A 12,602-nucleotide genomic window follows, 5' to 3' on the forward strand; every position below is an offset into this window, starting at 1 on the left:
CATTCATTCCTTCTGGACGAGTGGTGAGAGGTATGTGAGCCAGGCTCTGGGCTCTGAGCTGCAAGTGAAAGCCCAAGGAGGCAAGGGTGGGTGGCAGTTCCCTTGGGAAGAAATGGTCAGGGCCAGCCTTTGCTGTGAGGGCACAAAGGTCAGTGGGGTGGCCACTTTGTGACCATGACAATGTGACCAAGAATGTGGAATGAACATCAACAGGACCAAATGTCTAGCCCCCTCCTTCTACGCCATGAGGTGCCTTGAGCTGGAATTGGGAGACAGTAAGAAACCCTGCAAGGGAGACTTCCGCTTTCCCTGCACATCCCCAGAAGCCCAGTAGGTGGCACTGGTGGAACACGCTAGGAAGATAGTCTCATTCCCAAGTACCCTGCATATCATACAAGAAGTCCCTGACTCAGTTTCCCTATAAGCAAGAAGAGGAAAGGCATCAACCAGCATCCCAGAACCTGCTGAGCTGGCCCACCTCAAGCGACATGGAGACACGCCCAGCGGGATACTGCCCACCTGAGTAGGGGGTCCCCGCCACGGGCCTCACCTCAGCCAGCGAGCCCCTCTGCACAGACTTCACCACCACAGCCTTGTTCTTCTCCTCAAGATCAAAGCCGTAGTCATCTTCCTGCGGCGGGATCTGAAAGTCCAAGGCCGAGACGCACTTGAGGCAGCCGGGTGGGAGCAACACCTCCCTGCTCCCCACGGACTACGATCCCGCAGCTGAGGCTCCCCACGGACTGCGATCCTGCAGCTGAGGCTCCCCACGGACTGCGATCCTGCAGTTGGGGCCCCAAGTCTACAGGGGAGGGATGCAGCCTGGGCCACAGGGCCCGGCCAGTGGAACAGAGTGAAATCAGAATGTCGTGGGACACAGCATGTACAAAGCACACCTATGTCGATGAGAATGTGCCAGCCCCTCCTCCCACAGACCAGTCCTGATCACCTGTCGCTTGCTTCTCCTGCCCTCCCATCCCCCCCTCCCCTCCCTGCAGCCCAGGGACAGTCTCTCTGATAGCCTCACCAGTGCTCAGTACCCCTCTGACACAGAGGAAAGAGATCCCAAGTGCCAGGAGAGCAGGGTACAAGGGAACTGGGGGGACACTCTCCCCAGGGCAGGATGGCCAGAGGATGAGCTGGGATCCTGGGACCCACCATCAGCCAGTAGGAACCCCATGGGCACCGGGAACTCTACTGAGTCTGCCCTACTTGTGCCGCTGACTGTGTGTGGAGGGGACCGTCTACACTGTGATGGGGAATGTGCTCAGGCTAGAGTAAAAGAACAGAGCAAGAAGAACGCCAGGAAGTGACATCTGAGAACTTCATAGATGGGGAAAATGCTCCAGAGAGCAGGCGCAGCATGTGTGATGGCCCTGAGGCAGCCCCAAGGTGGGCTAGGATGCCAACATTCCTGATCTGGCTGGTAAATGTTCCCAACTGCAGACACTCAAGAATGTGGGCAGGACACACACTCCTGAGACCTGTAGTCCTGTAGGTGACTCAGGAGGTACTGCGAAGCTATGGGTGTAAGGTAGATGAAAGAAAGGGCAGGAGCACTTGCAACCCCAGTGCTTTGTGAGTACATTCCTGGCTGGCACAGTGACCTCTCTTCCCCAGCCTGAGACTCATGCTCAGAGCTACATGTCCTGCTCTGGCCACCGTCTGAAGCTGCCCAGCTCCTAGGCCACAGGAGGGTCAGGGGAAGAAAGGTACGGCAGCCCCACACCAACCAGCAACCGCTTTGCCAGAATGTTCTCCACCAGCTTGAAGTCATTGCGAAGCGGTTTGTTCTTGCTGCTGGTCCCCTCCATCTCCTCATCAGCGTGGAAGCGGAAGTATTGAGACTCATCCTTGAACTCACTCTTCTCGAGAACTGCAAGCCACAGACACACAGCACGTGGTCAGACGGCAGTGGATCGGCAGCCTTTGGCAACCAGCAGCCACACGCCAGAAGCAAGCCCCGGACAAGTGTGGCTTGGCGGATAGAGGACTGGACTGAAGCAAAATTGCACACCAATGCTAACGTGTGAACTCCACAGGAAGGGCTCGCTATCCGGCGTGGCTCAGTGGGTAAAGAGCCTGCCATGCAAGCATTAAGACCTGAGTTCAGACCCCGCAGTGACCACATACATGCAGGTGTGGTCCAGGTCTGTAACCCCAGCTCTGGGGGAACAGAAATGGGTAGATCTTCAGTTTGCTGGTCAGCTGGTTTACCCAACTGGGAGTCTCTGGGTTCAGAGGGAGACCCAGGGAGGTTCCCAGCACCCACGCTGGGTAGCTCACAACCACCTGCAACCCCAGCTCGAGCAAATCTGATGCCCTTTCTAGCCTCCATGGGCAACTATACTCAAGAGCGAGCCTGCACACACACATGCACACACACGCGCGCACACAAATTTAAAACAAGAAATCTTACAAAAACGAGGGTTACATCAAGGCCCAGAGTTAGCAACTAAGGCCCGTGAGGCTCTGGGACAAGACTCCTCCAGACCCCACTCTCTTCAAGGTGGGGGTTCCTCCTCCTGAGGGAGACTACCTGTGTGAGTGTTCCTGAGTCACGTGAGTGTGTTCCTGGGCTACCCCATTACCTCTTCGGAACAAACAGACATACAAATTGCTACTTTCATCACAGCCGGGCAGCCAGGCTCCAAGCAGCCTGCTTATTTAGCCTCCATTGTAAACATGGGGTTAGAAGATTCCAGAGCCAGAGGAAGAGTTAGAGAGCTGATTCTGAGCAGTGCAGTCCCAGCATACACACGGTAAGACTTTTGAGTCACCAGCACAGCCAGGTGAGGCCCCGCTTCCCTCTCCCAGCTTTGAGAGGTGCACACAGACCTGGGTTCAAGTTCCTCCATCTAATCCTTCCGCCTGTTTGCACTCTGGTTTCTCCTCTAGCAGAAGAAGAAGACCAAGTCCCTAGGACGGCTCTAAGGCTGCAACAGTGAGCCGCCGCCCTTCCCCTGTCGGCCTGAGTCCCTCCCTGAAGACTCCCACGGCTCTGAGGCTCAGTTCAGACGTGGCAGGAGGGGCCGTCCCCTCCTCCATTCTGTGCTAACCCTGCCCTTTGCCACAGCCACACCCCAACTTTTGGCCCTTTCCTATTTCAGCAGGAAAACACTTGGGTTCGTGGCAGGGCACAGGGGAGCTGCAGAGCCTGCAATTTCCCTCCCTGAAGGGCCCTGGGGGCATCGGGGCTGCCCAAGTGCCCCTCCTTGTAGAGTATCCCCAGACAGCTGCCTTCGGGAACAAGGCTGGGTGGACCACAATTATCCTCACCCACAAATGAGAGCCTCCCGCAGAGGGCGGGCGGCAGGGCCAGTGCTATCGGAGGGCACAAACCGCTTCTGGGAAGGAAACCGGCCCAATGGGTGGCCAGGCCTGGCCCCTTCAGCTGAGGCAATGGGCAGGAGAGGGGATGAGACAGCAAGGCTCCTGGAGAAACCGAAGACATTGAGGCCACAGGGGAGCTAAGCCTAGGGGGAGTCAGCTAAGGTGAGCCTAGAGCTGGGCCATAGGCACAGGCAAATGACCTTCAAATGCTGCGGCCCCAGCATATTTTCCTAAATAAAGTTTTATTGGCACCCAGTCACACTCCTGTTCCAGTGTTGTAGCAGCTGCTTCAATGTTTCCTGCCTGGCCCTTTGCAGAGCGAGTTCACTAACTCTGACTTAGAGCAAAGCACCTGGGCAGAGAGATGACCTGAGGCCTACCAGGACCAGTCTCCTGCCACCAGCTCACACTTCTGCAGCCTGTATCTGTGTCCAAGCGAGAGCATCCCACCACAGCGCTTGCTCATCAACATGCATGAGACGTGTTGAGTCTGTCTGACACACAAGGGGTGCACATGTGTACATATGCCAGACCGAGCCCCTCCATGCCACAACCAGCACCATGCCGGGCCACCCGCTGAGGAGGAGACAGAGACTAGAGGGGAGAACACAGTTCCTCCGAGAGGGGCCAGCAACAGTGATGTTGCTGTGGGGGGACACCATGCTACCTGGGGGCAGGGGAGGCCAAAGCACAAGCACTCCATGCTGAGACACCACATACAAAAAGCTGGCTCTCGAGGCTCTAAGCAAAGTTCTGGGCCCCGCGCTTACCATGGTGCATGAAACCATTGTTGCACAGGCCCACGCCGAGCGCCACCGCCTCCTCCCGTGTCTGGCAGTCCCCCTGAAATGGAACAGAAGGGGATGCGATGAGGGGAGCCAGCACTGAATCAGCTAAGCGCAACCCGTGACAGGCTGCCACCCGAGAGACGCAGACTGCATGAGGGCAGAGGTGTGTCATACTGAGAATCAAGGTGGCCAAACATGCCTGGGACTGCTCCTAATAACCCCCCAACAAGGGAGTTACTCCGTTAGATGCTTCTGGTTGCCTAGCAACAGCCCTTTCCTGATCCCTCCCTAGTAAGGAAACTCTTGCCCCCATTCTACAACAAGCCAGGCAGGTAAGGTGGACAATGAGACACAAACAACATCCTCCAGTGAGGGCAACGAGGGAAGCCTCCTGTGCCCACAGACTGTCCCTTTCTTCCCGACTGCAACAGAGGTGTGGGGGCTGGTCCTTCTGCAATCGTTCTAGATCACAATGTGACCTCAAGGTAAAGCACAGGGATGTTGACAGAGCAGAAAGACACAGAGTGTGGTTCCCAAAGACCTCGTGGTACGCCTTAGTGTGCTGCTCTCTGAGACACAAATCCCGACCTGCTCTGTTCTGTACACCTGCAGACATGTCCCTGGTATTAGAAATGAAGTCTACGGAGCCTGCAAAGCCTTCAGGGGCTTCTGCAAACCTCTAGGAAGAGGACACCACTGCTCCTCCCGCCAGGGACAGAGCCACATGAGGATGAGATGGCCCGACCTGAGTGAGGACGGCGGCATGATGGGCAGGAGTCTGACCCATGTGGACGCCACTTAGACTACCAACTGTCCCCCCAAACCACCTGGTTCCACACTTGTAGATATGTGGTCTCTGACAGTCACTTTGCATTAGGTTTTCTGTCTTTACAACATGTCAGCAGAACTAGGGATGCCTGGTGATCTCCAAGGATGGGGAGCAGGGATCCGACTCCTGGTGCCCGCCCTTAGCGGCCTGGCTGCAGGTCCTCACCTCGTCCCCACCCCAAGCCAGCATGTTTGTGTTGCCTGCAGCTCAGGCAAGCTTTAAATCTGGAATCACCCCACACACACCCACACACCCCTGGCTTCAGCCTCCCAAATGCTTGGAGGACAGGTTTATTCCACCACAACAGACTCAAAAACCTCATGGCCAACCAGGTGGAGAGAGGCTAGAGCCTGGGGTGGGGGCAGGGCAGGCAGGCTCAGCCACAGCTGCTGACTGGATCAGGAGCCCCTGGACAGCTAGGGGCCAGGCTCCAAGGCTCCCGACACACAGGCAGCCAGCCGTGCCTACAATGTGGCAGCACACAGAGGGGAAAGGCCGCCAGACGCCTAGCCAAGCAGGCCTGGCCCTCCCTGTCAAGGGTGGAGGAGGGCACTCCCCGCCAAAGGGACCTGATGGCTTTTCCAGCGGCTGTGAGGCCAGTTATAGGGACCAGGAATGGGAGCTTCACAAGGAGCTGTGGCAGCCACTGTGTGACTGAGAAGCAACCAATCAGAAGATTACAGAGCCAACCGGCAGAAAGGTAGAAGGCTGGGCGTAAACAGCATCACCGAGCCCCAGGAACATCTAAGGATGCCACACCACACGAAAGGAAGCCGCTGCCCATGGACAGCGACTACAGGTTCCCTTTCTGTGAGGCCCCCTGTGTGGTCACACTGTAGACACGGAGAGCAGAAAGGAGCCGGGTCCGCCCCCAGCTCTGCTGCGGTCCCCAGCGACATGGCTGAGGCCGAGCCACACAGAGTCTGGGACCACTCATGCTCACCTGTGCCAACAGCCAGTCCACCAACTTGCTCCCAGGGACCACAGACTTGTAGGTCTTCAGGTGGTAGTCACGGTCCCTGGTGAAAAGGACAATGAGTGGCAGTATCGGGGGTCGGGGGCAGCGTGTTGGTTTCTGGAGCCTGTTCCAGTCAGACGATCCTCAACAGACATGGGGGAGAGGCCAGCGGCCCCACCAGAAGCTGAAGTGGAGGCCGTGGGCTGCAGACACTCTCTGGCCCAAGGGACCTCTCTGTGCAGCCAGGCCTCTTGAGGCAGCCTTGCCTGTGTGCAGAGGTTCGTCCCGGGGTGGGGTGCCACACTGGGGACCAGGAGCATCCTACAAGGCCGGTGCTTCCACAGCAAGGACCTCTCCAGGACAAATGTCCGTCCACGGCTGAGGGACCTCTGAGGAGGGGTGAGCAAGGCCCTCTGTCCCTCTGCCTTGTTTGGTGCCACCACACAAATGCTCAAAGACCCGTGGCTAAGCTGCAGGGGGGGTGCTCTAAGCACAGAGCAGAGCCCAGCCCGGAGTGTGCAAGGGTGTCCCGGAGTGTGCAGGGGTGTCCCGGAGTGTGCAGGGGTGTCCCGGAGTGTGCAGGGGTGTCCCGGAGGGTGCAGGGGTGTCCCAGAGTGTGCAGGGGTGTCCCAGAGTGTGCAGGGGTGTCCCGGAGTGTGCAGAGGTGTCCCGGAGTGTGCAGGGGTGTCCCGGAGTGTGCAGGGGTGTCCCGGAGTGTGCAGGGGTGTCCCGGAGTGTGCAGGGGTGTCCCGGAGGGTGCGCTCCATGCTCCATCTTGCGAGCCTTTGGGGTCATGGGACCTGAACAGTCAAACTGCAACCATCTCAGCCCTAAGCTGACGAATACGCAAGTTCTACAGCCCTGGCTGGAACCGCTGAAGTATGTTCAGGATTAGGCATGGTCAACTGTGAGCCTAAACAAGGACCCTAAGTAAATCCCCACCACTATCTACAAAAGAAAAAGGAAGTCAGGCCAGCAGGCTGGAAGGCCCAGGGAAAAGCAGTAAAGAAACAGGCAGAGGCCACAGGGGCCCAGGAGGAGGCTGGCCCCCTCTGCCCTACCTCCTAGGACTGGCACAGAGCAGCAAATGGGGGGAAGTGAGGAGGCAGGGCCTGACGTCACAGACCACGAACAGGCTGGATGAGGTCCCTCGGACAACAGTCATGTCATCCTGTCCTTGTCTCTCCACTCACAACCACAAACTTCACAACAGGGACTGACCCGCTCATTTTTGCTGCCAGGAGCCGAGGAGCATACTTCCCATGACTTTAACCCTTTCACTTTAAGCTGCTGCTAGGACCATCTGACTCGAATAGAAACATTCACTCAGCAAAAACTGGTGCAGGGCTGCTCCACTCAAGGCCAATGCCCTGCCATACAGCCTTTTGAACTCAGACTCAAGAGCCAATAAAATCAAAATCAAAGTACAAAAAAAAAAAAATTCTGCTAGGTGGTGGTGACACACACCTTTAATCCCAGCACGTGTGAGGCAGAGGGTGAATTTCTATGAATTCGAGGCCAGCCTGGTCTACAAAGTGGGTTCCAGGACAGCCAGGGCTACACAGAGGGACCCCATTTCAGAGAGAGAGAGAGAGGGAGGGAGGGAGGGAGGGAGGGAGGGAGGGAGGGAGGGAGGGAGGGAGGGAGGGAGGGAGAAATCAAGACCCCAAGACTCCACGGCGGGGGCACAGAAAACCTCGTGGGGACAGGTGGTTCCCGGGTGGCAACACAGACACAGAGCACCAGAAAGCACGGCTCTGACAGGAAGTGTGGAGAGCTCCTGGGTGGGACACTAGGGAGGGGGCCAGGGCAGGCTCGAGATGGAACTCGGTGGTGAAACACTTGTCCCACACTTCTGTCCCTTCCTCGGGTCCCGTCCCAGGAAAAATAAAATGTAAAGGCAGCCAGGGAAGTCCACCTGAGAGGGAGGCTCTGGGAGGAGCTAAGGATACGCAGGAGAGAGCATCCCTCAGCCGCGGTCATGTCCTGCCTCAGACAGAAACGGTCAGGCACAGAATGGCTGAGCGACTGTCCAAGGTCACACAGCTGGGAACCAGCGGGTAGCGCCAATGTCGGCCTGCCTCTCCTGACACTAACTACTGCTGCAGTACTTCCCACAGATTCCCTCCATCCTGACGGCTTGACAGAGGAGGTCGGTAATTAACCCTGTCTGAGGGAGGAGACTGAGGCTCAGAGAGGTCAGGGTACTGGTGGGGCCACACGGGCGGCTACCGTCAGGAGGGGATGCCGTGGGGACTTACTTGATCACGGGGGCGTAGAGGCTGTGCAGACGGCAGTAGAGTCTCACGCCCTGCGAGCAAGAGCAAGGTCTGAGTCAGCCCCATCCTCTGGACGGCTGGGAGGAGGAGGGTGGGCAGCGGCAGGCTGCAGGGACCTCCGGCTGGATCGGGGCCACAGGTTGAAGGAGGATGTCCTACCTTGGACATGATGTCCTCCAGCTCGCTGCGGGCCTTGTAGGTGCCGTCGTCGTAGCGGAAGCGATACATCACCTGCTCATTCTTGAACTGGTGCTTGTCGGAGACTGGAAGGACCCGAGGACTGGTGAGGCTGGGAAGACCCTCCGCCTCCACCCCTGGGTCCCCAGTTCATCGAGGGACATTTGACACATGGCCTGGGCAGGCCCGGCAGTGACCTGTGGGCACCTCTGATTGGGCCTGTCCTTTGAATGGGAACCTAGCACTCCAGGGTAGAGACCACACTGCTGGGATCTTGACAGCTACCTTCCGATTCTGCTGGGGACAACTTAGACCCAGAAGCAGATTCTGTGTGCAGCCAAAAGGCCGAAACTCTAAGAACGGGGACTCTCCCCTCCCACCTGGACACTCAGTGGCTCCTGGCTGACTCAGTGGCCCACAGGGCTGGGCCAGCGCTTAGTGTGGTAGGACCATCCTCCACGGCATCAACCACGGCCCGAGTCACTTCTATAGTGACCCCCATGAGCCTTCAGACTTCACAGGCCAGTCTCTCTCACTTCCTAACATGGCCCTGTCCACGCGGGATCACTCAGCATCCCCCTGGGTACTTAGCCTTGGTCGTCCCCCTGCCTGGAGCTATAAAGCCCACCTGCCTCCCTCACTTCTAGGGGAGGCCTCCCCAAGCTCCTGTTCTGAACTGACTCCCTACCACACCAACCGCCGCTCTGTGGTCGCCCAGCACCAGTCACGCCTCACTGACACCCTCCACTACCTTCTTCGTCTCCCCACAAGGACAAGGTCAGCTCTGTGAGGACGGGACTCTTCACCTGCCCCACTCACGGGTGTGCAGTGTCTGCTGCAAAGGACCTGCGACAGACACCTACAAAATAACTAACACCTAAACAGAGGGCTCGCTCTTTCCAGGGCAAATAGAAAGTTCTACTCCTGGCCAGCTGTTTTCTGAGGCATCTCCCTTGCTGGTGCCAAGTGAATACGCGTTCTGCCGCCCCGGAGAAGTGTCATGAGGTAGCCACGGCCCTGGGTCAGCAGCTTGGTTGTGTGGGAGCAGACTTCTGGGGGCATCCAGCCAGCATGCCACACCTCCTCCACTCACCATGGTGAATGATACCATTTTCCAACAGGGCCTGGCCCAAGTTGATCCCTTCTTCTGTCTTGCTGATCTCACCGATTTCCAGGAGCCACGCGACAAACTCGCTGAGAGGAACAGAAGATGTGATGAGATGGTCCCCAGCCCTGGAACCAGAACCAAGCTGGCCTGGCCCCATCCACCCCGAGAACGGCAGGCAGATCTTCAAGGTCAGTGGGTACACAAAACCAGGAGCCAGGGCCCAAGAGACAATGGAAAAGCTTGTGCCTTTTCAAGTGGCTAAGACCAGTCACACACAGGTCTGCCTCATCCACCTGGAATGGAGGGGGGCGGTGGATGAATGGATGGGTGGCAGGCACATGAATGGATGAGTGGATAGGTGCATGGTTAGGTGGATGGTGGATGCTTGGTAGATGGAGAAATGATAGAGGAATATATGTGTGAATTAATGATAGGTATAATGGGTGGGTGAATGGGTGAATGATGGGCTAGTGGGTAGGGAGATGTATAGATGGTAGAGTCAAAGGATGGATGGATGGTTGATGGTTGGTGGATGAATAAATGTTGGATAGATGTTTGGGTGGATAGGTGAGTAGATGAACAGATGGATGGGTGCATGGAAGGATAGATCAGGCAGCTTATGAATTGGTGAATGGATAGGTAGTTGGGTGGGTGGATGGATGGATGGATGGACAGATGGATGGATGACAAATGAATGGGTGATGTGTAGATCACGGACAAGTGGATGAAGAGATGACAGGTAAGTGGAAGGTGGGTAGGTTATGGATGGATGGATGGACAGATGATGAGTAAGTACATGGATGGATGGGTGCGGGTGGATGGATAAGTCGGTAGGTGAATGAGTGATGGACAGATAGAGAACGGATGATGAATGGGTGGAGGGAAGTACATGAGTGGGCAGACAGACAACCCCACAGTGGATTTGTGGATGGAGGCATAAGCCAGTGGATATACACCAGACCATGTGGTATGTAGGCAAATGACAAGAACAAACAGATGGATGAACCATCAGAGATCGATGCTGGATGGATGAGTGTATATGGAGTGGAAGGCGAGGCTGGGGGGACAGGAAATGCTGGGTGGATGGTAGAAATACACATGGATAGCTGGAGGAGGGTGTGGCTAGATGGGGGGTGAGTGCATACTAGATGTGCATGTATGTATGCATGTAGTATGTAGATGAAACACACAAAATAAGCAGGAGGCAATGCCAAGCCCAGAAGGCTCACTGGACAGGTGACTCAAATCACATGCTCTCTGTCCTCACAATGCCCCGGTAGTTTCCCCCTTACTCAGAAGGAAATTCAACTCTGCCTCAACTGTCCCATACACCTGCCCAGATACGTGTGCCTCCATCAGCCACACCCAACTCCACACCCAGAACATCATCCCTAGAGCAGCCTTCTCCTGGGCCCTATGCTCTGTGCCCACTCACCCCTGTTCCCTTCTTTAAAAAAAATTCTAGACTCCATCATGCCTCAGGGCCCTTGCAATTGCTGTTCATCTACCCAGAAATGCCCTTCCCCGGCTCTTCTTTCCATACCACCCACAGGCCCCACCCAGCAGCCCGCCCATCCTGACTGCGCCCCCTACTCTCTGTAGCAATGACTTTACAAATTCATGCGTGTGTTTATCAGCCCCCTCCCTGCCCACACAGACACCCAGAATGCAACCCCTGGATGACGGAGATTGAACTTGTTCATGGCTCTTTCCCTGATACACTCTGGGACTTAAGAGTCCCCTACTCAACAAACGAGGAATGAGCAAGAAGGAATGTTCCAGGGTCGGCAGGAAGGTTGGGGGCACAGTGAGACAGGTAGCTTTTCTGGCTCCAGGTGACAGCTCAGGGCTCAGCACAGATTTCAGCCCACTGGAGTCAGCGGAAGAGGGTGAGCCCAGAGCAGGCAGTGCCCACGAGTGTGGGCAGCACTGCCCAGCCCCCTCTTTATGGAAACCAGCTGTCCCACCTCCGGTTACAGCAGGGGGCACTATTTTTAGCTTTCAGTGCTGGCAGAGGAAGGACCTGCCCTTAATGGAGGTAGAACATTGTGAAGCATTCAGGAAGCCCACAGGACCCCCAGGGAGGTGGGAAAGAAATAGGTACATTTTTGGCACCCTAGGTGGGAACTTTCCAGGTTCTGTGTTCCCCTACACGACACCTCCCACCCCCACCTCCCAACCCTGCCGCTGATTCTGCTCTCAAAGTCTCAACTCTTGGGGTAAGGCAAGAACTGGCAGCAGCAACTCCAGAAGGCAAACAGATGTTGGCGTGCCCACTCTCAGAGGCTGGAGGCCGGAGACTCAGGGCAAGGCTGCTCACCAGCTGTCCTATCCAGGGCCACCCCTAACAGGGATCAACAGCCCTGTAGCCAGAGTGAGACAGGAAGTATCCCAAAGTGGCTGTGGGGGTAGAAGACAGATGGAGGACAGAGGAGAGCAAGTGATTGGTGACTGGTTCTATCCTTTAGGAAACCAAGCTGGATCTTAGTTTATTGGGCAAAACTGAAGCAAAGTTTTCCCTATCTGGGAACGAGATGCAGCTGGACACGGCCCAACAGGATGCAGCTGACAACTGCTTTGCTTAGGGACATCTGGAATTAGTGGGTGGACTTTTTAATCCTATGAAACTTTAAGCTGGGACCCAGGGGGTAAGGAGATAAAGGTAATCTCTTCTTCCGCAGGAACCTCGAACTCTGAACGAGGGAGGGAGGATGGGGTGCTGGCCAGGTGGGAACTGTGCCAAGCCAGTCAAAGCTGCGCTGTTGCTCAAAGGGCCCCCCACAACCCTGTGGGTCCAACTCTCCAAGAAAGGGGGGACTCGGTATTTCCTATGAAGTTCCCAGGTGTCAAATGCTGTTGTCTAAGCCGGTATTTTCTGAACCCCGTCCCCAGGCTTCCACTTGTGCTGGGCCAGCAGGGTCTCGGGTGGAGGGGTGTTCCGAACTGGACAGCAGAGTGCACACCAGCTCTGAGTGACAGGTAGGGGTAGAGAGCTGGGATCTGACAGTAGCTCTGGGGTGGGTTATGAAGGGCAACAGGCCCAGGCTTTCAGAGAGACGTTCCCTCAGCAGTGGGAGGCACCGAGACAAGGTGGGTCCCCACCAGTGTAAGGGGACTGAGGTTGAGGATG

General features: G+C 56.4%; 1 protein-coding gene across 1 annotated transcript in view; it reads right to left on the reverse strand.

The window, feature by feature from the left end:
• Nucleotides 1–12,602, reverse strand: part of Prex1 (phosphatidylinositol-3,4,5-trisphosphate dependent Rac exchange factor 1) — a 155,475-nt gene that overhangs the window by 27,477 nt on the left and 115,396 nt on the right. The window contains exons 11-17 of the mRNA XM_028868545.2: nucleotides 9,458–9,558; nucleotides 8,347–8,450; nucleotides 8,170–8,219; nucleotides 5,894–5,969; nucleotides 4,104–4,176; nucleotides 1,734–1,876; nucleotides 551–643 (exon numbers count right to left, since the gene is read on the reverse strand). Coding sequence (XP_028724378.1) covers nucleotides 551–643; nucleotides 1,734–1,876; nucleotides 4,104–4,176; nucleotides 5,894–5,969; nucleotides 8,170–8,219; nucleotides 8,347–8,450; nucleotides 9,458–9,558 — 640 coding nt within the window. The remainder of the gene's footprint in view (nucleotides 1–550; nucleotides 644–1,733; nucleotides 1,877–4,103; nucleotides 4,177–5,893; nucleotides 5,970–8,169; nucleotides 8,220–8,346; nucleotides 8,451–9,457; nucleotides 9,559–12,602) is intronic.

This window comes from Peromyscus leucopus, chromosome 4 (assembly GCF_004664715.2).
Source record: "Peromyscus leucopus breed LL Stock chromosome 4, UCI_PerLeu_2.1, whole genome shotgun sequence".
Classification (NCBI taxonomy): Eukaryota; Metazoa; Chordata; class Mammalia; order Rodentia; family Cricetidae; genus Peromyscus; species Peromyscus leucopus.